General features: G+C 39.9%; 1 protein-coding gene across 6 annotated transcripts in view; it reads left to right on the plus strand.

Moving 5' to 3' along the window:
- Window positions 1–43: 43 nt before the first annotated feature.
- Window positions 44–26,801, plus strand: part of tbc1d1 (TBC1 (tre-2/USP6, BUB2, cdc16) domain family, member 1) — a 49,562-nt gene continuing 22,804 nt past the window's right edge. The window contains exons 1-10 of one of the 6 annotated variants that reach the window (XM_076294197.1): window positions 44–225; window positions 983–1,104; window positions 1,452–1,856; window positions 13,050–13,556; window positions 20,577–20,666; window positions 20,797–20,901; window positions 21,026–21,158; window positions 21,340–21,431; window positions 25,280–25,387; window positions 25,502–25,618. In XM_076294197.1, coding sequence (XP_076150312.1) covers window positions 1,042–1,104; window positions 1,452–1,856; window positions 13,050–13,556; window positions 20,577–20,666; window positions 20,797–20,901; window positions 21,026–21,158; window positions 21,340–21,431; window positions 25,280–25,387; window positions 25,502–25,618 — 1,620 coding nt within the window. In that variant the 5' untranslated portion in view covers window positions 44–225; window positions 983–1,041. Of the gene's footprint in view, window positions 226–788; window positions 893–982; window positions 1,105–1,451; window positions 1,857–6,066; window positions 6,477–13,049; window positions 13,557–20,576; window positions 20,667–20,796; window positions 20,902–21,025; window positions 21,159–21,339; window positions 21,432–25,279; window positions 25,388–25,501; window positions 25,619–26,801 lie in introns of those variants that run through there. The other 5 variants (XM_076294199.1, XM_076294200.1, XM_076294201.1 and 2 more) reach the window with 5 other exon arrangements.

Raw genomic sequence — 26,801 nt, forward strand, 5'->3', positions numbered from 1 at the left:
TTCAAGATATTTTCAGACAATCTAGACCCAGTGATCTATTGAATGCCTTCTCCCATTGCCTCGAGTTATTTTTATTCTGCCAGGCGGAGTGGCTCCTTACCCATGTGTTATGTTTGGGGAGGGAGGGGAGAGTAGTAGGCTGTTAAGAAGCAGTCATGTCCTTGAGGTCAGGAGACACCTGCTCCGTTAGCACAAGCAGGGTAGTGGAGCTGTAAACAAAAAAAGGTAAGCTATAGCTTTATTTTCTTGTTGCTATTGTGGAAGCTATTCTTGTAAGGGCACAGTCAATATTAGCAATTGGGATTTAAATATGATCCCGCTTTAACTAGACCATTTACAAATAGCTCACATTAAAACAAGGATTACAGAGCCAGTTTATCTCAATAATTAATTTCGTTTAGTTCAGGGCGTAGGCTACTTGACTGTCAAAGTATTTCGAACAATGGTAACTTGCTTGAGATCGTCTCATAAGGACGCATACGCTCATACTCTCTACACTACAGATCATAGAATGCCGGGTTCATTTTTCGCACATTAGGCTACTGTAAAACCATTTCATTGTTGTAGCTATTTTTAAAGATGTGATTCTAAAAGACCGAAAAAACACCGACTTAAAACGGCTTTTAATGGGCCCAAATGTGAGAGACAGTGACCGAAGATCCTGCCTGCCTGCCATTCTAAGAAAAGAAGGGGGGGGGGGGGGAAAGATAACGATCACTGTTTTTACCAACTGCTAACCATAGTATGCAGGCTACTGCGATTGCTCTTGCTGTCAGTATTAGCTACTTTTTGACAGCATGTTTATGGTGTAGAACTTGCACTTAATCTGCTGTCACCCTGTGAGGAATGAACCAAAGTAAATTATGGCCAAGATGGAGGACTGCCCCTGCATGTAACTCAAATTTCTGCATGTTTTCATCTTCACATACTTCAATGGACAATACATGGTCGTTTGAATTGTAAGTAAAATTCTCTAACTTAGGTCCATCCCTGTTTGGACTCATGGGTTCACATGCTAACAGTTCCACAAGCTGAGAGGTCATGGAGGAAGTTTGCTTCAAAGTCAAGCAGAGCAAGTCAACCCTTGTCTCTACACTGGCCCAGGTAAGACAGTCAATTTTCAAGAAGAGTTTGATATTTTCATCTTTTATTAAAATAAGTATTTTTGGAGTATAGGCCTACTTATTACCACCAAATGCAAAAAATGTGATATAGATCTGATAATTTGTTTTCAATTTGGTTCTCAGCATCATTGCTATTTTTTGTAATCTTGAAGTTTGAGTAGTCTATCATGTTCAACTTTCGTTAGATTGTGTCTATGGTTGATCAGAAATGCTGTTTCCCTTATTAACGTCTATGGCTAGAGGAAGGGGAGAATCAGCCTGTACAAGACTACAGTGAACGGGAAAGTGAAGATTCAAGAATCTGTATGTGCCTCTTTGTCTGTACAGCTTGAGTCTGAAGAAGTCCAATACCGCCTGTGTATGGTCGGCTCGCTCCCTGTCCACCCTCTTACCACCATGCCCATGTTGCCATGGATTCTAGCTGAAATAAGAAAGCCACAAACTGTGGAGAAAAATCGATCAACATCTCCTTCATGGCCCTACTCAGGATCACCCATTTTGGACCAACCAGTGATGCTCCACATTACAGCCACTTCTGTGTGGTGTGTTCTTGACATCGCGGGCCCTGGGAAACCATGGGATCCATTGCAGCATGCACTTCTGTGGCGGCACCAGCCACATCAAATCACTAAACTCATTCACAACAGCCAGGATCCCAGCTACTTCTGCTGCCTTGCACGACAGGAGGGACATGCTACCTGCCATGTCTTCCACTGTGAGGACCAGCATAAGGTGAGGAGAAATATATATATATATATATATATATACAGTACAGGCCAAAAGTTTGGACACACCTTCTTATTCAATGCGTTTCCTTTATTTTCATGACTATTTACATTGTAGATTCATCAAAACTATTAATGAACACGTGGAATTATGTAGGCTACTTAACAAAATAGTGTGAAATGACTGAAAACATGTCATATATTGTAGTTTTTCAAAGTTGCTTTTTTATTTATTTAATACCATATTCAGCAAGCCATAACTTGGCAAATATTCATCTGTGGGCCAAATCACTTTGCATTCATAGTTGTGATGCCTTCAGTGAGAATCTACAATGTAAATAGTCATGAAAATAAAGAAAACACATTGAAATGAGAAGGTGTGTCCAAACGTTTGGCCTGTACTGTATATATAAATGACACAGAATCAACAACCCTTCCTCTGGTCTTGCAGTAACCTCTGGCTGGATGTCTCTGTGCATGACCTCTATAGTGTTTGTTTTGTGTACCGATCCAGTGACATGATTAAGAGACCTTGGAATGTAGTGACGTGTGGCACCATAATAAGCTCTGTGTGTGTGTGTGTGTGTATGTTGTATATTGTAGCTGGAATGAAACTAGAGTATCATGTTTATTTCTATTATTTTGCATATGATCTTTTTGATCATGAACTATTATGACTGTTGCACTGCAATGTTCAATGCAATAGTGCTTCAGCCAATGTCTTGTTCTGTCAAGTTCCAGACATCACACAATTTTACAGTGTATCACTGCTACATTCATTGGAAGCATGACACATTTTGTGAACATTTGTTCTTAAAGTGTGCTGCAACATTTTAATAGCTCGAAAACTGCAAAAACAAGTTGGCCACTAGGAGGTGCATTAACCCCTCATTATAATCCATTTGTGGATTAGTGCCACCACCTACTGATTAATAATGTTCAATGCAAACATCTACCACTTTTGATATTTGCCACTCGATATTTACCAATATATAGAGATGTAAAGGTTTAAACTTCCTGAAATTTGACACATTGCATTATCACCACATTGCATAGGGGATGCTACAACTGACAAATTTCAATATCATAACATTTTGAAATGTGGTATGCTTATACTTGCCTTTGTTTGTCCAAGAGTTCAATGCGATACAATTCAGAAGCCAATACATGCTTGCCAATGTCAATACTCTACTGCACGCTACATGAGTATTTTCATTTTCGCTACTATTTTTCATGAGTGTATAGAAGACTCTTCTTCATTCTGCATCCAAGCCAAGCTCCTCAGCAGAAAAGCTCCTCTGTCCTTTCCTATGAAGTGTATTTACATTGTCAGATCAATTATGATTCTGATGAATGCCAAGGTACTTAGGATTTTACCATCTCTGTGACATCCCAAGATGTTGACCGATAATAGGACATTTTCCCTATGGGCAACCACAATAACCCAATTTGATTAATATAACCTAGTGCTGTATTAGACCACTATTTAACCAGTGGTTGGATTCAAGTTGGGTTGTTTTTAACCCAAAATCTTTTAGAGTGTAGCCAATCAATTTCAGACAGCAAAAACTGAAGGCAGAGATATGGTCTGTTTAGAACCTTTGAAACCATGCCTCACAGTCTGCTCCTTTTGAGGTCCCTGAGAAGATCTGGCATTGGTTAGGGCATATTTTGAGGACATATTTTGAAGTCAAAATAACTATTTATTTTGATGCGACTCCCATTCCCGCTGCTAAAAACTATAAACCATTGTGTTGCTAATGCAAACAACGGTCTCGCTCTGAACTCCTGCGATTAATGTAATTTTGTAATTAATGTAACTTTGAACTCACTTATTACTCATTGATGCTAACCACATTAAATTCCTTGTAGGAGCCACTATGATGTTCTTCAGAGCACAGTGGTGCTGTTGTTGTAGGCAATTGTATGTGAAGGCTGCTTTAGGCTCAGCAGAATCCCTGTGGGTCTGTATACTGTAGATAAATCACATTTTGTCTTCTATTCTAAACTCCATTTTTTGAGATTCTGACTTAGACGAGTCCTGTCTGGTTTGGCCCAGAGCCATATAAAGAGTTAAAAGTTCCAAAAAACTGGTGCTGAATGGCTGAATTGCAGGAGGGTGCATGTTCTGGATGCCGGAGGGCTCATTGACTACTGACCAAGTGATTGGCCGTTTTCAGTTCCAAAACTCCCATAATCCCATAAATGCTTTTAGCCTTTTATTCTTTTATGCTTTTAACCTTTTCCCTCTGAACGGTAGAATGACATGTCCACTTCAGTTTGCAGGAAAAAAACAACTATTTTTTGGTTCCATCTTCGAACCAAAATGCCACGTTCCGAACCGTTTTTGTTTGGTTGAAATGCTCCGAATGGTTTAAATGTTGGTTTGCAAATAGGAACGGTGATAGGTTCTCTATCAGTGCAAAAGGGCTATCAGTGAGATACCAGTCTGGCACACGACTATAGAGCTCAACAGTCACTGCCCACTCAGATTCCTGAAGTAACAACTTAATTCATGTTGTCCTTTGAGAACTGAATTATAAACCATAAAATCATAACCGTCCAAGGTAGACTTAACACCAGCTGTGGTATGATTAAGCGATTGTACTGTATATGCTCAAATAGACACCAAAAGTTCATGGGGCATCTATCTTGAATGTATTTTATTTGTGATTTCATGGAAAAGCACTACGCTACTCAAAATCCTTACATGTAAAAGCAGAGCCTTTGATTGGGGGAGATCTCTATTGCCATGGAAATGTTTATGACTTAATTGTGTGATCCATTTGTCCATCGTGCTCATCTTACGAGTAAGCAGTGTTGCCAGATTGGGTGATTTCCACCCAATCATGTTCGAAAACCCGCCCTCTTCAGCAAAACAAAAAATGCCCAACAGCGATTTTGTCAGTGACCATTTAACTCAAATTTTATCTGCCTGAAAGCTTATTTTCCCCGGCTCAAAGAAGTCAAAAGAAACCCAATTGGGCGGACACCCAAACAAGATGTTCAAACAAGATGGCTACTTGCAATGAGATTGCTACTTGCAATTGAATTGGCTTAATGTAAGCGGTGATAAGTTAGTCATCTTTGTCTTCCATGCAAAAGGAAGTGTGTTAAACTATTGTTAGGTTGGAAATGTATCATTCGCAATGGCTGAGTTGAGTAGTTCCTTCTCTCAGAAATTAAAATATATAGGTACACAGCCTTTTTTTCTGTTTCTGTTAATTTTTGTTTGCTTATAATGAAATGTTGTATGATCACGATTCATACCAGAGCTGGTCAGCCTAAGGCAAGTCCTAAAACATTTTAGCCTACAGATTTTTCCAGAGATCGAATAGAGAAATTAACATACATCTGGAACTTACATCTGAAGCCTGGTTTGGGTTGATTTAGTTTACAACAAAAAGCTACTAAAAAAAAAGCTATGTTTAGATGTCCCTATCCCATATCTGTTGTAAAATATTGAGAGCGCAAACAAAAAGAAAACAAAAAGCGATTATGCATTTGTCGAGAGGAAGGATGTTTTGGCTGTTCTCCCTACAGATTCACAGTAGGCTATTCCGTTGCTCTGATTGCTTAGTTCTATCCAATTGTGTGCAGAACAGACTAAATAGATGCAGAAGCATTTTTGCCCTGTATCGGTGAAACGCCCCATAATCACATCAGAATGCAAGCAGTATTACATTCTGACTGAATTGAGTAGCCTACCCTATGGCTGTCAGACTAGGATGACGCTAAGTTTCAAAATGGTAAATCGTAGTAGCAACGTCTGCAAATTTATATAAAAATTAGTTTGAAGACTGTGTCTATATACAGCAGAGGCACACTGTTTCCTGACTGCTTGTGCAGTTTATTATCAGTTTGTAAAGGTTAGGCAAAGAAGTAACAAATGCCTGGTCAACGATTGGTTAGGCTAGACTAATGATTTTAAAGTTAATGCAAAGTGTACGCCCCTTACAATGCTGGAGTTGGAAATGTTTCCCAATCATGAGAGGCCAGACTCTCTTCATGAAGTGACTGAGTCTGGTATTAGCCTACCAGGCTACTGTGTTGTTTCCTTGTCTGATGATCTACTACAAAGATAGGCTAACCATCTTGCAATAGCCAGAACAAAATGGGGCTATCATATCTCAAAAATCCATGCATCCATCGCCAGAGTTGACAAGTATTTTACATGCCATGGGCCAATGATAGGCATATTATTAGGCGTAGGCTATCCAATCAAATTAATTCTTAATTGCACAGCTAAACCATTTTTGTTTAGATTTAGGGTTGTTTTTCAAGAAGGAACTTTGTTCACAACTTTTCAGAGGAGGATCATAATAGCCTGACATTATTTGCCATGGACAGTGGCTACTGCAACCAACATTTCCATCACTCCCGACTTCCTCTTGTCCAGACCCTGCTTCTGACATACCATTGGATGAGGAACAGCGGGTGACTGAAATTTTAGTGCTCGAGTATCTGAATGGCATGGGAGGAGACAGAAAAGTGTTTGAATTAACAATTGAATGTAAACTAAACGGTGGACATTGCTCTTGAGGAAATGTCCCTAACTGAAGGGATGAAAGCCCGGCTCCTAAGGTTTAACTTACTGCGAAAAGATGTCAAAATAGAACAACAAGCCGTGAGTATCTGAATAAGTTTGCCTTCTTCTGCCGGGCGGTTCCCGTTCTGTTAGGGAAAATAAGCTAACTTGGCTAACGTTACTGAAATTATGCTAGCTAGCTAACATGTTTTCGAGAATCAGGCTACAGAGAAAGTTTGGGAACAGCACGGTTTCCCGGTGGATTGCCAAATTGTTGAAATAATATCACGAAATAGACAGGATATTGTATTTATTTTAAGCAACCAATTGATTTCCTTTGTGTCATCCTTACCATACAGACGTGAACATCGTTTTCGAGTTTCATTGTCACATTGCTGTCAAAAGTTAGGTTGTTGACTGACTTTACTGAAAGCAATTTAGAAAGCAATTTAACCAACGTATAGGGATTGGTATTCGCTAGATAAGTATTGTATGTTTTGGAAACCTGTCTGATGAAAGTTCAACGATTTGCGTTAATGCAACCAGACGTTTCTATTCGCCAGTTAAAATATAAGTGACGACGTCAGAATCGTTACGACATTTTAATGTTATAGAAATTTAGCGAGAGGAATTCGGACAGCCAGTGGGAAGATATTTAGCATCCCTTGATTATATGTGCAAAGTTATAAAAAGTCTGCAGGTTGCGAATTGTTGAAACGTTGTCACATGCCACTGTGTGAAAAAGTCTGGAACCTGTTGCCTTTACATTCTCTGGCCAAGGTGGTGCCTGAGAAGTTCAAGTGAAGGTTGAATCCCTTGAAATAATATGATGAATGCAAATCTGAATTGCACTCTGTCTGATTTTAAAATAAAAAATATTTTGGTCCAAAAGTTAGAGTGCAATTCTTAATTCAAGCCCTTAATAGCCTTTTAGCACTAGTTACTAGTTACTACTACAACAAGCCCAACAGCACTGCTGCAGAAAAAGTCCTATGGGAAACACCGCATAAGTAATCATATTGAATAACCACAGTATTGATCAAAATAATCATACAGTGATGATTAATAGCTGTCAGTATTTGGAAACATCCGGTGTCCACACCTAGGGGAATAGGGGAATGCTGCATTTTGACTTCATGTCATCATGACTGAAACCCACTGGTTAGTTGGAGAGAAAGGAAGTTAGCAATGAAGTATCGAAATCAGCAAAGATACAAAGTGTATACTGACTTTAGTACAAAAGACGAAGGTTTTTGGGAGATAGTGGCTCATGACATGTAAGCCTATTTAAAACAATGAGTCAAATTGTTTTTGCTGCTCTAAGGAGCTGTAATCACATGTTGCTGAATGTGGAGTAAAGGTTCACTGGGTTGAATTTCCACAGTGCACAACTTGTTGTTAAAATGTCTTGAGGGTCTATGCACTGTGAAGGTGCATGGGAGCATGAATTTGGCTATGAGATATTTTAAAGGAGGCATTTGGTATAGCAGATGCTTTTGTACAAAAACATTTGATAGAGATGTTTCTGCACAGTGCAACACCATAGCAATTGCATATGCATACATTAATATTAGATATTATTATTATTATTATTATTATTATTATTATTTGTATTAGTTGTAGTAGTAGTAGTATTAAGTTCATAAAAACATTCCTCAAAAGAAATAACCAGAGCTTACACAAGGGACTGTGAAGCATACCGTGTGAGAGAAGCTCTGATCTTCAGAATATTGTAGGCTAGAAGTTGTACTATGAATGGAATCTCTGCTCTGTTTAACTGTGCAGTATTTCATCTGCATTTTTGTAATCTCTTACAACACAGCCAACGAGGTCTAGGCTAGTTAGGCTATTTGTTTCACCTGGCTATGTGTGTAGGTCTGTGTAGATCTGCTTTTGCTAACTTTACTAAGACTGTGAAATTGACAGCTCTTGCCAGCTGTTAATGGATGTCCACTTTATAGGTTACTGTTTTTTTTTTTTGTTAAACCACATAATGTCATGCTCACAGGCGCGTGTTGTAGGCCTAGGTTCTTTACAGGTACGGGCAAAGTTTGTACAGACAGTGCAAAAAAAAAGAAAAAATCAAGGTTTATTTTGAGCCTGAATCTGCTTAACCTGATTGTGAAACTACACTTCATAAGATAATTTAAAGTGCTGAATGTGATGGTTCACATGATGTCACTGAAGTTATTGAAAGCTGTTTTAGCACCACTACTTCAGAAGATAGGCTGTTGAAGCTACTGTACAGCACCATCTTACATGCTTTGCTCTTTTGAACGGCCTCTGCCTGAGGGACTGCAATGAGGTCTCCCAAGCCAGTCTGACGTTGGCAGCATGGTACCTGTTTGGTAAGAGGGAGTGGCTCTGCACCGGGACACAAAGACCTTATTCAGACACCGTGTGCCCTTGATTAGCCTCAAGTGTTGGACTGTGTGAAGATGTTCCTGGGCAAATGGCATTAAACTGGCATCAAGCTGGTGCCTTTTTTAGTAGCAAAACACAAACAGCTCTCTGTTCATAACATTTGCAAAGGGGAGTTATTGTCATCAACTTGAAATAGTTTGTTAATATTTTGTTAAGGTTTAAGCTTGTTAGACTGGGCTGTTTGTTTTTGTATCCACGCAAGTTAGTGCCTCATAACATGTTACATCGACTTACAGGTTATGGAAAAAGTTATGCAGAACACATGCAATACAGAAATATCTGTTTCAGGCAAAATCCAGAACTTCCTACCTACCTGAATGACAAACTATAAGGGAGTTGCTTATTCATCAGTTTCATTGATATTCAGAGGTCCTGAGCATAAACTGATAGCATTAGTCAAAATATGTTAGCTGTCATTTTCTTGTTCTTTGGTTATGTTCTATTTGGTTTTTGGTCCTTAGGTTGTTCATTTAAGAAAACAGTATTTCACTCAAGAACATTTATCCAGCAGAAATGTGGTCTTTGTACACTTTAAGGCCCCAATGCAGGAAGTCTACTCCCGAAGCATTTTGAAGCATGCAGCTTTAATGGGCAGTAACAGCACTGCACAGGCTACAAATGACAAATGAGTAGTTCCACCACCACACTACTGTTGACAGTCTGGCCCTTCTCAGGAGTGGGATAAGCAATACACAAGGGAAGAGATCTCTGTAGCACAGGGACACTCATTTATTTAGGCAAAGTGACAAATGTTTTAAAGAATAATAATGATGCAGTAGACTTAGTGCTGTAGGGGAGGCTGTTCCAGAGCTTAGAGGCCCTAACTGCAAAAAAAAAAAAAAACGTACCTCTAGTTGTTAATCTACAATCTGGAATAGCCAAAAGGCCCAGGGTGGAGGATCTGAGGGGTGTAGTTAGACAGTAGTGGGTCAGTAAGTCACTGATATATTCAGGCGCCAGACCATGTACCAACTTGTAAGTAATTAAAAGAATTTTAAGATCAATTCCAAAATGTACTGGTAACCAATGTAGAGTCAAACCTGAGCACAATGAAGAAGGCACTATGCTGAAACGTGTCTGTGCAATAAAATGAACAAAATACAGTATGACCTTTTCAAGTTTGGTACAGTACTCCAAGAACCTACTGTAAGAGACTGAGTGTAGCCTACTCCTATCCCTATGTCAAGTCAAGTCAGTTTTATTTTTAAAGCGCATTTAACATGCACAGAGTGCAACCCGAAGCGCTCCACAAACAAGACACAAAACAAAAAGACAAAAGATGCCGGATGGAGCGGCGTAGTCGCCAGCGTGCCCATGACATCAAGACATGACAAATACATTTAAAAAATAACAAATACAAAATATGCCGGACGGACTACGCCAGCGTACCCGTGACACCTAGACATGACAGACAACATGAAAATACATTTAAAAAGGGGGAAAAGTGATGTTAAAATTAGTCCAATTTCCAAACCAGCTGAAAATGTCCAAGGGCAATAATGACCCGTGAAAACTGTGCACAGAGCTGTGTCTTAACAAAGTGACAACTGACCAACCCGGTGAATTCACTGGCAGTCTGGAGATAACGTTAACGTTGGGCCTTGTAGACTGCAGTCTGGAGATCACTGGAAGCACAGTCTGAAGTTGTGGGCGATCTTGTAGATCCGCAACTCAGACTTTTAACAGCGACCGTTTATTGCTCCGTGAGATTGCAGTTCTTCACCGTTAACGTTAGTCTGCAGTTGGCATGGCAGCTCGGCAGCAACAGCTCGGCAGCCACGGCAGATCTTTCGCCTAGGTCCAGCTGTCCCGAGAGATCCCCTAGACCAGACAGTGAAGTGCACCGCTCACGGATGGATGGAAGGATGTCAGAGGCCCAGTTAGTCTGCAGTTGGCATGGAAGCTCGCAGGTCAGCAACAGCTCGGCGGCCACGGCAGATCTTTCGCAGAGTAGCCTAGGTCCAGCTGTCCCGAGAGATCCCCTCGACCAGACAGTGAAGTGCAGCACCGCTCACAGATGGAAGGATGTCAGAGGCCCAGCATTTACTTTACTTTACTTACACTTTACGTGAATAAAGTGCTACAATAGTAAAATCTTGAAGAGATAAAGGCATAATTCTCTTTGTGTCCTTTTGATGTTAACATCGATCTGATTCTTTTACATACTGCTCAAAGTTTAAGTCTGAGTCCTGGGACTTCCTGGAAGCAAGCTTGGTATATGCTGCTAAAGGGGCAGCTGTGGCCTACTGGTTAGCGCTTCGAACTTGTAAACGGAGGGTTGCCGGTTCGAACCCCGACCAGTAGGCACGGCTGAAGTGCCCTTGAGCAAGGCACCTAACCCCTCATTGCTCCCCGAGCGCCACTGTTGATGCAGGCAGCTCACTGTGCTGGGATTAGTGTGTGCTTCATTTCACTGTGTGTTCACCGTGTGCTGAGTGCCTTTCACTAATTCACGGATTGGGTTAAATGCAGAGACCAAATTTCCCTCACGGTCAAAAGAGTATATATACTTATACTTATACTTAAATTCCAAGAAAAGGCTGTGCAAGACCATTTGAGGGCTAATTAAAAGCATTTCCGTTTTTTCTGAATTTAGCTGTAGAAAATATCTAATCCTTCACATCGACAATTCAATCTCGTAAAGCAGCCAGCTTGTTAAGCATGTTTGGTATCACTATTAGGCAGAGCTGAGTCTCATCAGCATAACAGTGAAAAGAGATGTGATAATGAATTCTTTGGCTTAGAGGTAACATGTGAAAACAATATTGATTCTGGGATTAAGCTTTTGGGAACACCACATGTGATAGTTGAGGTAGAACTTACTTATAAACTTACCACGCCTCTGTGAATGAGTAAGAGCTAAGTGCAGGTTTTTAGAGAATGGTGTGGATAGAACAATCTTTTGGATCTCACAGACATTCCCCATGAAACTGCAGCTTCAACAGTTGGTTTATAGTCTAATGTGGGTCAGTGTGTTACATCATTGTAATTAAAAATAACAGAAACAAGGTTTGACCTACTGAGGAACTACACACACTTCCTAAAATAACACAACTTCTGTTTGAGAGCAGACTGTACGGGAGTCCATTTGGAAAAAAAAAAACAATTGGAAAGTCGTTCTATGACTTATGTCTTTGTTGCCATTTAAAAAAGCCAATGACTTTGCAGGTGAAGGGGTATGTCATTTGTCTTTGGCCAAGTAGACTATTCTATTGTGTTTTATGCATTGTCCTATAAATCACCACTTTGGAAGTAAGCAAAGTTTTGAATGACATTTTAACATTAAGCATTGACATTAAGCTCTGTGTTTTAAATGTCAGTTGAGTCATTCAATTCTAGTAATAAAATAGGAGCCTGTTTCTTTCCCAAGCCTTTACTATTGTTGAAATGGTTTGATCAAATATTTTAATTTGACTATGAACAGATCCTTTGCTGATTCATTTTTTTATTGTTATGTTGGAAATCAATGGACAGCTAGGGCTAGATTCCATTTCAGCAGTTTCTTGGGTTGTTTCCTGATGTTCTTGACTGTGCTGTTTGATTGTCAAGTGAATGTTTAACTGTTTATGACTCTCAACTCAACCAAGTGAGAACTACAGTGTAGAGTAATTTTCAGGCAGAGAGGAGGAAGGTAATTTTTTTCTTCAAAGGGTGTAAACATCACATGCACAGGGGAAGTCAGATATCTGTTCCATCTCTGTTTGCTTGCTTTACTTGTCTTGTTTTCCTTCTGGCCGATTTTGTGTGTAAGAACATTTGTAGTAAGCGTTCCTATTGCATAGTTATTTGCAGAATTGTAATTTTGCAGAATTGTAATTTTTTTCTCCCACCGACAACTGAAATTAAGATAATTGCCAATTAAATAGGCAACTTATTGATAAGTCCCTTTCTGTCACTTTTTTTTCTTTTTTGTCGCTTTCATAGTGTTTTGATACTATTAATGGGCTTTCACTTGAAGAGCTATGGAGCTAAGAATAGACATTAAGCTATTATCTGATCTATATGAAGTCTGAATTCAAGAGATTCTTTTCATTATTTTGTGAGATGACAGAATGTGCCCGTATCACCTGATTTATGTGAAAGGCAACAAAGGAAAACAATATTAACAGCGTAGACAATGTTTCAGAATATTACCTACAGTATTAGTACCTATTAGTACCAGTATATCACATGTTGCATTTGAGTTTGAAGTTTTGAGGAACATTTCCCAACATGCATTTATATCCATGCTCCCTGTCCCCTCTGCAGGTTCCTGAGATCATCAGTACTTTGCGCCAGGCCAGTAAGAGCTCTGAGCGTCAGGAGGAGTCTGCTGCTGCTGACAGTTCCCTTAGTTCCAGTTGTCACGATGACAAGCAACACTGTGACACGGTCTCCCCCAACGCCGTCACATTTGCCAAGAAGTTTGAGGTGTTGTTCTGTGGGCGAGTTGTTGTCGCTCACCGCAAGGCTCCACCTGCCCTAATCGATGAGTGCATTGAGAAGTTCAGCAGGGCCAGTGGAGGTATTGGTGGGTTGGCTGCAGGCATCAGACGGGCATTGTCCCTCCAGCCGACTGCTAATGGCGTACAGGTGGGAGCTGGAGAAGGCAACTTAAGCAGGAAGGCAGCGTTCCTCCAGCGGGACCCCAGCTTCCCTCCCCTGCAGGCTCAGGATGAGAATGGCCTTTCGCTAGAGCTGCAAAACAGAATTGTCCCTGGGGCCTGTGGAGTCCGTCCCACCAGCATTCTTGAGAATCGCACCATGCTCTTCACGGTAGGCACCATGTAAAGCATTTAATGTTTTAATTACTAATGATTATAACATAATCATTAAAGGTGTTCTAAGCGATGCCACACGTTTTTTTTAGGCCAAAACATGTTATGTCACTTACTGCAAACAGCACCTAACCAACCGCTAGCTGTCTGTGTCCTGAATACACTGTAAAAAAAACGCGATCTCTGTGGACAGCCCAGGCTCCAAAAACGGCAACAAAAACAACCTGGGCAAACCTAGCCCATGAAAACATAACAAACTGTTGCAGCAAATCACAGACGAGATGCGCGTTTAGGAGAGTTTCAATTGCACGGGAGCAGCACGGGAGGGAGGGGGAGGAAGTAGCGAGCTAGCTCTCTGTTTTGTTTGAAAGTCAACAGAAGTGATGTTGCCCAGCATCGCTTAGAGCACCTTTAAACTTTTTCTGCTGAACTAATAATTTCATCCTTCTTACTAGTGGACACTTATAGCTTTGTTTTTAATTAAGGTGTGTTTGTAATTAAAGTGATCTAATATATAAATAATAATATAATTTTACTTGTGGTGCAATTATATCAGAGTACAACATACTTTGAAACCATACCATGATTTATAAATGGAATAAATAGCAATAAGAGCACACAAGGACCACTTAGATTAAGGGCCCTGATTAGAACCACAAACAGGCTGCTGTGGCAACCATGCAGCAACAACAAGAGGTGGAACCAATGGCTAATTTGGTACAGAATGCAATCAAAGGATATCAAATAATCCTGCTTTGTAACACGTTGTTGACTTTAAAAGAGCGCTGGTAGGTTGGTTAGAGGGGTGGCATGGAAATACTGTGCCTTTGAGTGATTTACTGAGAAGTCCCTAGTCTGTGCACCGACACATCCAAGCACACAAGAAAAACAATAACCACCCTAAAGAAGTCACTGACGTTGTATAAGATGGACATACTATCATATAGACACTGTATACAATTGTCTCTGTGGTTATATAAACATTATGATCAGGGGCTGGTATGTTGTGTGGTTAAGACTGGAACATGACATGAGTTATATTGTGCTCCACAAAAGGTGACTATGTATTGGAAACATCTTGGTATGCAGGCGTAGAGCTCGTTCTGTTAAGACTACCATCATTCTGTTATTTTTTCTCTCCTGTCTTTCTCACTCTCTCACCGAGTGGGCACTTAAATCTGGCTTAGCACACACATACACAGACACACACACACACACACACACACACACACACACTCAAACAACCATGGAATACATCACCCTTTACCACTGCATTACCACTTTTCAAGCAGTTGTTTGCCCATGGCAGACAGTGCTTGTATTGCATTCAAGATAGATACTGTAGGTTGCTAATGAGCATAGGAGCTGTTTTTGTGAAGGACTGTGCCTATTGTTGCATATTGTTGCATATTGGGCTTCATCAAAATGAAATAATTGCTTTCACACCTGACAATGTGCCAATTGTGTCAAGTCAAGTTTATTTACAGTACATAGCGCATTTCATACACAGAGGTCATTCAATGTGCTTTACATAAACAAAAGCAAACAGTAATAGCAAATAAAAACATAGAAGGGCAAAAGTCAAAGAAAAGTTTAAAGAGTAAAGATCAAAGCACACAAGGTCAATTCATTCAAAAATAAAGAATAATTAAAAAGACAAAAGGTAGAATAATTTAAAGACCGATTCAGAATTTGTAACTCAGTGCAGTTAGCAGAAGGCATATGAGAACAGTTCTTAAGGCTAGATTTAAAACTGGTGACAGTTGGGGCCTTTTTGGTGTCATCCGAAAGTTGGTTCCAGAGCTGAACTGCATAGCAGCTAAAAGCTGCTTCACCATGTTTAGTTCTAACAGCAGGTTTTACTAACAGGTTTTTCTCCTGAGACCTGAGAGGTCGAGAAGGTGTTGGAGTAATGTGGTCATTTCTTTCTTTTCATGAGAATCCTAGCTGCTTCGTTTTGCGTCACCCGAAGCTGTTTGATAAGCTTAGTCTTTTTAGGAAGGCCTGTGAAAAGCCAGTAATCAACCCTGCTGGAGATAAATGCAAATGTGTTTTTCTAAATCATGTTTTCACATCTGCCACACAGCTCACAAATTTGGCAATGTGAGGTGGTAAAAAGCTGATTTAGTTATTGCTTTCATGTGGCTGTTGAAATTTAAGCTTAGATCACTGTCAACTAACCACTATGTTTAACAGTATCCTTTGCTTGAACCCTTTTGTGTCAAGGAGAGTGGCAACCCAAAGTACTGTACATAAGTAAAGATGAATGACCCATAATCATAATGTGTGTTGTGTGTGATGACTGTATGCTACTGAGACCCTTGAATTTCCCCTTGATAGATATCTATCTATCTATCTATCTATCTACTTGTTTTACGTTATTTACAGTAACAACTTCCCAAAAGCCCACACATTACCAACACTATCCCATTCCGTTGACTCATTCTGCAATCTTGTTATGATGTCCTGGCCGGCCTTGTGTCCCTCTGCCCCTATATTTCAGGATGGTAGGAAATGCTCAGCATTTTGGCAGGAAACAGGAAGACTTGAGTTGAGTCTCTTCTAAAATTCTCACTGTTTAAGCACAATTCAAGCCAGATTCTCTGACATGGGCATAACTGACTATAACAACCAGTCAAGGTCATTTCTCTCTGATGGTATTAATGCCACTTCAGCTGGGTTTCCTTAGGCCTATCCAAGGAGTTTAGGAGAGATACAGCGGGGCTCCGTTCTTCATAAATTGCTTACTAGTAGTTGTACTAAATCAACACTGAATTGAGTAAATTGCAGCTCCTGACTCTCAAGTTTGGTTTTATAGAGTACAAGTTGCCATGGTACCCTAACAACAGTTACATAGTCAGTTAGATAGTTAGCTAATATATATATATATACTCTTTTGATCCCGTGAGGGAAATTTGGTCTCTGCATTTATCCCAATCCGTGAATTAGTGAAAGGCACTCAGCACACAGTGAACACACAGTGAGGTGAAGCACACACTAATCCCTACGCAGTGAGCTGCCTGCTACAGCGGCGCTCGGGGAGCAGTGAGGGGTTAGGTGCCTTGCTCAAGGGCACTTCAGCCGTTCCTACTGGTTGGGGTTTGAACCGGCAACCCTCCGGTTACAAGTCCGAAGCGCTAACCAGTAGGCCACGGCTGCCCCAATATATATATATATATATATAGCACCAACTACAGACTTTGTTGCAGACTACTTTACTTTCCTTTCTTGACTCTTGGTCCTCTGAGGAGCTGCTGTTCTTTCAGCCTTCCACCAGCATGAAGAGATCACACACTCAAGACTTTTCATGTGTGGTTCCTCAGTGGAGTACTGTCCATTCTAGTGATACACACAGGGTCATACCTCTGTCTCCCTCGGTCACTCTTTGTAAAGGCCAAATGCTGGATTTATACTGTTTCTTCATAATTACTGAGTGATACACACATAGTGGTGTCTCCTAAGGATCCTGTTCACTTGTAATAACATTGTGAGTCTGTTACTGTGCATACATACCAAGAACGACTAGAGCGTCTACATTTGCTCTGACTGCCCTGTTTTTGATGCTTGAACCTAGGAGGTATTCCAGACACCCGCTGGAATGCCCGGCAAGAGACGCCGGCTCTCATATAAAATGAATGACTTCCGTTCGTTAGGGCAAGTTTTGACGCTCTAGTCGTTCTTGGGGTGTATGCACAGTTAAGTGGCACAGACACAGTCTGAAATCTGCCACCATGGCATAGCTTTGTAGCTGCCAGGATAACTCGAGCTATGTAGCACCAATACCCCCCGCCACCCCCCAGCTGGGGTCAATGAAGATGATCTGTTGGGGAATAGCTGTTTTAGCTGGGAATACCAGAAGTTATGGAGAGAATGAGTGAAGGAGTTTCATTCAGACCGAAATATTCCTGAGAGGAGGAGGAGGAGGAGGAGTAGTATTAGTAGTAGTAGTAGTAGTAGTAGTAACTAACATTACAAACGAAGAGTATTTCATATTATTACATTGCATTAAGTACAGAATTTCATATGAAGTAAGTTTTTTTTCTAAATTCTATTCAGAAAGGCTGCTGAGACCAACTTTATTAAAGGTCACATATTTTATAGCCTGGTAAACCAAACTCTTTTCACGAAGTGGATAGTGTCTGGTCACTCACGACTGGGAAATCTTTCCAACACTACGCATGGTGACGGGCGTAGACATAGCTTAACTTTGAAATCATTGGTCCAGCCTAACCAATCACATTGATCAGGGATTATCAAGGACTAACGTTACTTCCTATTTTACCTAAACTTTACAAACTGACAATAAACAGCATTAGCAGTCAAGAAACAATGTATGTGGGCCTACCTTTGCTGTAAATAAATGTACACATGCTACTGACTGCAATTTTTTAAATTTGCAGGCGTTGCCACTGCCGTTTACCCAAGCCACTTTCGATTTAGAAACTATAGCCAAACATTTTACATAGGCGGAGCAATATACTTCGTTGTAGTTTATGTCTATGGGTGCGAAATGGGGATCGATTCCTGTCTGCATAAAGAGGTGTGTCGTTGACGTATTGATGACGTTCCACCTGTCAGACAGCTAGCAACCGGCCAACAGCAGCAGAATAAATAACAGGCACACACCTGATATAAGGTCGATTTTCTCCAGACTAGAATGCTGAAAAATGCTAAATATGTACCTGAAATGGTCAGAAGGGTTTGAAGATCATGACATCGTGCCCACAATTCACATTCCTAACTCTATAGAACCAAGATCTTAGCATATGTGGTGACTGGCACTGCCTCTGGTCTGTATAAAGGGGGATTTGGTCAAAATACCAAAACGAAGAGGCACTACAATGCCGTTTTCAACCCTGTCTAAAGAGCCATGTTCAGAGTAGCCTGTTTGTGTTTCTGTACCTTAACAAACACAAGCATATTGTACGATGGCTTTGCTTCGACATTTTGGTAACAGGTCCCAAGCTTGCAGGATAAAAGCAAACCTTTGCCCGTTTGTTCTTCAGTCATGAGCAGAGACTTCCAGATCAAGGTCAAATCTAGGTGGTTTTATTCAACAAGCTTTCCTTCTTGATGTCATGAAGGGACAAGTTCTGTATGTCTCATTCCTGTCTCTTCATCTCATGTTTCCAGACCTAGGCAGCATACAAAAAATGACTGGGTTCTGTTATTTCTATGTTTTTGCATTGGTAGCCATGCCAGATACCCACATACATACTGAGTGAACTTTTCATAATATGTGACCTTTAATAGAAATACACCAATGTTATGGCTGATGGCGGTTCTCATGTACAAGCTTGATTGCAATACCCTTGGCGTTTGGTTGATTAGTGGTAGAAGGCTTAAAAACAAGCTTGTGATCACAGTCAGATTTAATGTTAAATAAATTGCTTTCACAGCATCTTATGGTCATTCGTGTGCTGCAAATTTCAAGCCCAGGAAGTCAGCTTGTACAGTTGTGGACAGGGTTAGCCTAATATTGTTAATAGTGGTAAATATACAATACAACCGATACATTCTTCCATTTTATGAAATCATTCCTCTCAAACTTACTTTTTACTGATTTCTTCTCCTTTTCATCTTCTGGCCACCCTGCCACTTAAATGTGAAAACGTGAATGACGCAGAGGAGCGTGTCTGTTCAGCCACTGTATCAGCATGGCGCTGGAACACGGTAGACTCTGAGGTTGATTCCTTACTCCCATGTAGATATATTCCTGATATTCCAGATATTTTCTGATTAACACCTCTTAGGCTTATAACCTGTAGCTTAAGTGAATCTGCATAAGTTCCAAAGCAATTTGGAAAATTGCTTTGGAAATTGGTTGCAGTGAGTTATTCCTTTCAACTCGCTGTTCTCCTAGACCTAGGTGCTACTCTTTTTGCACTAAGGCGCTTTGTTAATTACTCTGTCAAAAACAAGCCCTAAAGACTGACATGCACATGTGCTTTTTTATATAGTTTCTTGTAAATTGGCCAGTTAGGAGCAACTTTCAGCCATAAGATTCTTTGTGCATATGGGCCCTGAGCTGCATTAAATATCAACATAACAGTAGAGTAAAGGGTCACTAGAAACATCAGTGTAAAACAATAGATAAAAGAATATTGGAAATGGCACACAGTGTGATGTTTGATGTTTGAAGTTGAGATTTGAGGGATTTGAAGTACAATTCATACAAATCATGCAAGATAATTTTTGGGAGTGAGTTCTATTGTTGGGAGCAATGGTGATTTAGTATAAAAAAATGGACACATGTAAAAATAGCAGAATTTATTCTTCCAATATATCTGTAGAGAAGATCTACTGATGTATTTATTATTTTCAATCGAGCATGCTCCTACAGTATAACATTTCCACATGACACTGTAGTAGTTTATTAAGTTAGGAAGTTAGACAAAAACTCATCAGTCAGTATAGCTTGTGAGACATAGCCATGACACATTGCAAGTCACTTCTCGTTTCTCTCAACAAGTACTTGCAACTTCCCCAAACATGCTCAACAAAACCAACCCTCTTACTCAGCAATGATATCATCCAAATGGAATCTCCCGATTAATCCACAGCAAATGATCTTACTCACAGACATACATATACACACACACACACACACACACACACACATACACATACACACACATACAGACATTCTCTCTCTCTCTCTCTCTCTCTCTCACTCATACACACACACACACACACATTTTCTCTCTCTCTGTCTCTCTCTCTCTCACTCGTACTCACACTCACACACACACAGACAGAGAGAGAGAGAGAGAGAGAGAGACAGAGAAAAACGTACAGTCTCACTCTGAACAGTAGTTCCCTTATGCTTGTTTTGATGAATGGAAATAAAACATGGTGGAAGATTTGATTAACTAAACATTGATATGATTGGTTTAAAAGCTACCACAATCCACACAGCACAAATGTATCTCCCGGTCTTTGTCTGAAACTAAAAAACATTTCCCTCAATAATACAGAATCACATGTTTGCCATCACTGTGTGTATCAACATGTGTAGGTTGGGAGGTCACAGATATTCCTGGTGAGCCCTGACACTAAGAAGGTGGCCATAGAGAAAAGCTTCAGAGAGATCTCCTTCTGCTCTCAGGTATGCTAATGCAATTTAGATTATCTTGTAATCTTCCAAGTTTCTTGCATATTGCCCATGTGGTTTTTAAAACTTTATATTGGTATGTGTACCTCCCTCTCTAACCGAAATTACAACAATCTCTCCCTAGGGCATTAGACATGTGGATCACTTTGGCTTCATCTGCAGGGAGTCCTCAGAAAGTGGGACTTGCCAGTTTGTCTGCTATGTGTTCCAGTGTACAGATGAGTCTCTGGTAAAGCAAAGATGGGTGGCTTGTTTGAGTGGTGGTGTGGAGTTTGGATTAGTGGATGGTCAGTTTGTTGGGTGAATGAAGTATTTTCTCTGACTGGTCTGATCTGGGTTGTTGTTGTCTTCAGGTGGATGAGATCATGTTGACTTTAAAGCAGGCGTTTTCCGTAGCAGCCCAACAGCAGGTCTCGCAGACTCATGGCCAGCAGTGTGAAAACTGCCCCATGCTTACACTGCATAGAGTGTGTGAACGGATAGAAGGTAAGTCCTGTTGGCACATATATGTCTGTAGCCGTAGAAGATCTGGTGCACATACACGCATACTGATGGTTGCTCCACACATTTTGCATGTGTTTGTTTTTTGTTCCCTATTTGTGTGCGTGGATGTGTGTGTGTGTGTCTGTGTATGTTTGTGCGTGTGTGTATGATTGCCTGTGACTAGGTGTCCACCCATCCAAAGCCAGGCTTGAACTCCAAAGGCATTTAGCCACCCTGGACAGCCAGGAGCAAACAGCAGTGTTTCAAATAACCATGGTGGGTATACCAATAACCATGGTGGGTATATTTATCCTGTCGTAACACCTCCAATTATCCAAATATTTCTTTCGAAAATTCTAAAACAACAATGTTTTTTAATACTTCAAAATAACATTTGATAAATGACCCTTACATTTTTCAGTAGCCATAGGTGTGTAGATTTAAACAAAATCTGGTTTGGTTCTTACCGGGGCTTTTACTGCTGAAATATCCGATTTTGTTTACCACGCTCGGAGGTTAGAGCTGGCCTGGTGGGTCATCTACTTCCACCCTTTCACACGGCACATGAACGGTTAGACCGAAAATTCTTGTCGCTACTTCAAAATTCCACTGGAGCTCCAAACGGATTTGTACACGCAGCCTTACAACACTGTTTACAGCTCTTCGAGTCAGGATAAAATGTAATTTTTGGTACATAGCTAATTCAGATACACCAATGGTGTGGGTGCTTGCGTTTCTTTAGGAATCCACCGTCTTGGTTTGTATAGAAATGAATATTAAGTGACACATACACGCAAGAGGACGGAAACACAGGACGGGTGGTAATGGGGGGCGTTCCGATACCTTCCCTAACAGAATTGTGGTATCGTTCAGAAATGGCATGTGCTTTTATGATTTACATTTCACTTGTATTCTTCACAAGCCTACTGTAGATGCTAGTTTATGTTCCCGTTTACCTCAAGAAAATTGATTGTTGTCTGTCATGCATTATTTTTTATATGTATTTGTTTCACAATATGTTCAAACAGTTACTTTTATCCTGTGTTAGACCTATTATGCCCACTTACATACATTTCAAAATTATTATGACCTCTGATGTATATGACAATTTTAAGCATATATTAAGCCTTTTAATAAAATCTTCAGCTCAAATAGTATTTGGTTCTGTGAATATAGGAAACAAAGAATTACAACACCAAAATTGGGTGTCTTTTCTCCAAACACATGAAATCATTTTTTGTAACATTATTGAATATAGGCCACAATCTTTGTTCTGTTAGTCACAAAAGATACTGAATTTGAGTAGTTGCCTATTGTAAGCGCAACCCGATGCCAAACAGAACCTGTTTGTGCAGTCATTTTTTGGTGTGGGTCATTCCACGTCAATTCAGCCAGGGCCCACGCACTTAGGTCTCAAAAAATTCTGAAAAAATGACCAGGTGTACCAATGTTACCCAGGAGACACACTGTAAAATTTATTTTATGTAAGATCAATACTTTCCAAGATACAGCCAGTTTTACAGGGGGATGGGGGTGTCGATATTTTTTTTTGTCAAAGTTCACAAGCCCAAAGTGCAAGAACTAAACCATGTAGGAGGCTCAAATTTTGCATGCTGGTACATAAATAGGAATAGTATGTAGCAAAATCATCAATTTTGGACTGGATTTTTTGGCTGGGCTCTGTTTAGGCCTTCAGAAGACATATTTGTACTCAACATAGGCTCTTGATTTATTTTCCTTATTGAGATAAGTAGAAACACTCTCACAAAAAGCAATGAACAAAAAAGAAATCCCTTCAGGGTCTGAACAGCAGACCTCACAAGTCTGAAAAAACATTTTGGTTCTCATTTTCAGAGCACCCAAACACCTTGTGGGAATATACAAAGATTATTTTAATATGTCTTTCTTTATTCTCCATGATCCCTTCTTTTTAAAAACACCAATTTGACTTGTCTTGCAAATCTTTTATTTTCCACCCTGAACATGGGCAAAATGCCCCATTGAGATCAATATGTTTTATATAATATAAGATTTCAATGGTGCATTGGTGTTTTTAAAAAGAAGGGATCATGGAGAATAAAGAAAAAAATATTTAAAAAAATCTTTGTGTTCCCACAAGGTGTTTGGGTGCTCTGAAAATGAGAAACAAAATGATTTTTCAGACTTGTAAGGTCTGCTGTTCAGACCCTGAAGGAATTTCTGTTCATTGCTTTTTGTGAGAGTGTTTCTACTTATCTCAGTAAGGAAAATAAATCAAGACCCTATGTTAAGTACAAATACATGTATGTCTTCTAAAGGCCTAAACAGAGCCCAGCCAAAAACTCCAATAACATTTTGATCAACTTTGAGGGACAGCAATGACCATGCAGGATCATTCAGACCAAACGTGACAATTTTGCTACATACTATTCCTATTGATGTACCAGCATTCAAAATTTGAGCCTCCTACATGGTTTAGTTTGTGCGCTGTGGGCTTGTGAATTTTGACAAAAAAAAGAGGCCGAACAAAATCGACACCCCCCTACCCCTGTAAAACTGGCTGTATCTTAACTCTTTCCCGACAGCCCATAGAGAAATCAGTACGTACGTACTGATGACGGAAATTAATAAAAGTATCATTTTTCTTCACTGAAACCCCGTGAAAACGTCTTTGTATGTCAATGAGTGTCTAAGCCAATCAAATAAATAGGTTTTCCTTGGATATGTGTTGTATTTTTGCTATTGGTTAGATTTTATATTTTGTGATTGGTTGTCAAGCGCCAATCGCGATATTTCAACATGGCGAGTAATGACAATCGACCGAGGTTCAGTGGTAGTAATGACATACTGTTCAGCTGTTTTTAAAAGTACATATGCCCATGTTGTCTAGTGATATGAAACTGTGTGGTGTGAGAGGGTAGGGGCCAAATCTGTAGTGTAACTCCGTGTGGGAGGTATCTGAATCTGTTGGGTCATTTTCAGCAACACTGACTCTGTTGGGTCATTTTAACTGTTCATCTGTTTTAACAGTCTAAACTGTTGATGATTATTACACATTGACAAAAAAAAAAACATGATTATTAACCAAAATAATATGTATGAGATGAAATTGTAAGTTATTTTTTTTGATACAAATGTGATATTGCAACTAATTGATAATAAAACTATATAATGGTTATTTAGGCTCGTCTGTATACATAATTTCAAAATTAGTTATTTAGAGTTCCTTTCACCCAATTGCTACCAAACTTGGTATTTATTTAGCCAACAGGTAAATGCAACTTTCTGCTATTTCACTTTTTTTATAACATGCTGTGTTGAAGCTGAGGAGCTTCACAAACTCAAAAAATGTGCCCGAAATATGCAAATGGTATGCTAATTTATGCTAATTAGTATATATAAATAATACATAATTGTCATGTCAAACATATATTTGTGTAGCCTAACTATCTGGCTTCAAGAGAAAATGGATGGTTTCTTTGAGATATGCTTAGGTCACCCACAGCAGAATGAAATATCAAAGGAGTCATTTTTGGCCTGTTTTGGCCCTGTCGGGAAAGAGTTAAGTATTGATCTTACATAAAAGTCATTTTACAGTGTGTCTTCTGGGTAACATAGGTACACCTGGTAATTTTTTCAGAATTTTTTGAGACCTAAGTGCGTGGGCCCTGGCTGAATTGACGTGGAATGACCCGTGTCTTTGCTGGTGCTGGTGTCTTTGCTGGTGCACCAGCAAATGTCAGGGATTGCTTTATTTTTAGTTTTGTCCTTTTTCTGTCCTTCACATGCCCTTTGCCATTTATTTCCCAGTAGATATGCCCACAACAATTTGGTATAGGAACTTAGTTGTTCCCCTTTGTGTTGACTTAGTTTTGTTACATGTGGTTATCTGTAGATGCAAACTCTTCCCAGGTTAAGACATGTTAAGATAAGAATTGCGTCATTTACTTCAGTTAGCAGAAATTTCAGACACATGAAGACAACAGGAAAGGTTAGTCTGCAAACTGAAACCTCTAGAAAAATTGTATCGTAGGCTTGTGGGACACCCAGTGGTGATACAGTGAAATTGCATTTTAGAAGGGAAAAGGAAATTGGCACATTTTTTGTACAGTTGTCGGAGCCAAGGTTTGTTGTGTATGTTCCAGAAAGCACAACCCAAGTCAGACCAGGAGGAGAATGAATTGCTGGTATCATGTCTGAGAAGACTGTATGAAGAGAAACAGAAGAGTCACACACACACGTATATCAAACAGGTACAAAAATGAAAACATCAGGTAGATACAGACAAAGTATCTGTCTGAATTATCTCTGTCCTGTGCTGTGCTGTGCTGTGATGTGATGTGATGTGATGTGCTGTGTTGTGACAGAGTGCAGTTGCAGAGGAGAGAGGAGATGCTGGTTTGAGTGGCAGCAGGTTGCGTCTGGAACAATTCAAGACTCGAGCTAAGAGGTCTTTAACAGAGTCACTGGAGGGCATTTGGAAGGTGCGTTAGAGCAAAAAGAAGGCCTTTTACAATGATAAGATTCATAGTACCACTGACACCCAAAAACTCTTTTTCACCTTCAAAACTCTACTCAATTCTTCATCTCATCCACAAGCTACCAACCTCGCAGCTGACATATTAGCTTCTTTCTTCTCTGGCAAGGTAGCAGGCTAGCAGCCATCAGTGGCCAGTTCTCTGAACTCTGCATCATTTCCCTCATTTCACTCCTTTTACTGAGAGTGAAACTTGCACTCTTAGGAGGTGTCTAAACTCCTAACATGTCGCCGCCCTACTACATGTAGTAGTTTAAAAGTTTGAATCTTAAAATGCTTAAATGTTATAGCTACTTAAATTTTATACTATTGTACTATAGTGTAGCTCTGTAGCTTAAATCTAAAAATGCTTAAATGTTAATAGCCTAAAGTCCCTTTGAACAAATGCGTCCGCCAAATGAATACATGTCAATGTAAATGTGTGAGGGCAAGGTATTGCAGGTATCTTTGGCTGATGTGTTCAGACCTGCACAAAATCTGACCTGTAGGATCACTATGACTATATGAGTTTCGTGGAATTCCGTTCATGGGGGGGCCATACAATAAATTAATTTATGTGCACATATAGTGACTAGTACACAAATCGGCCTGCAGATGATGGTGTTGAGTGAAGAGTTGCCAGATGAAGTTGAAATCTACACACACTCACATACACGCATGCACACGCACACACTAGGGATGTAACGGTATGAAAATTTAACCTCACGGTTATAGTGACCAAAATTATCACGGTTTTCGGTATTATCACGGTATTTTTAAAAGTGTGTTCAATATGTTCAGAAAGCACTGATAGGCCTACACAAGCTGAAATAGTTTCAAAAAGTGTCCCGTTCAGTTTTTCATGTTTAATTGGCTATGTGCTTATCGCTTAACTTACCCTACCATGACTTGGAGGTTGCTATTACTGTTATTTGGATTCAATGAGTGAGACCAGGCTTGGAATTTCACCATTCTGGGGGCAAGGCCACTTGGCCTTCAGTTGGGCATATTTGGTGGAGGGCACAAAGGCCACATAGGCTATAAAAAATATCAAAGTTGTATAGCCTATTTACTGCAGTAGACCTGCATCACTGTATGAAACATTACAAAAACATGAAACATGACATATTATATAGAACTGCAAATCATCT

This window comes from Alosa pseudoharengus, unplaced genomic scaffold (genome assembly GCF_046254945.1).
Source record: "Alosa pseudoharengus isolate Yale_2024_CS ecotype anadromous, Long Island Sound unplaced genomic scaffold, YU_APseudo_1.1 YU_APseudo_1.1_scf_2, whole genome shotgun sequence".
NCBI lineage: Eukaryota > Metazoa > Chordata > Actinopteri > Clupeiformes > Clupeidae > Alosa > Alosa pseudoharengus.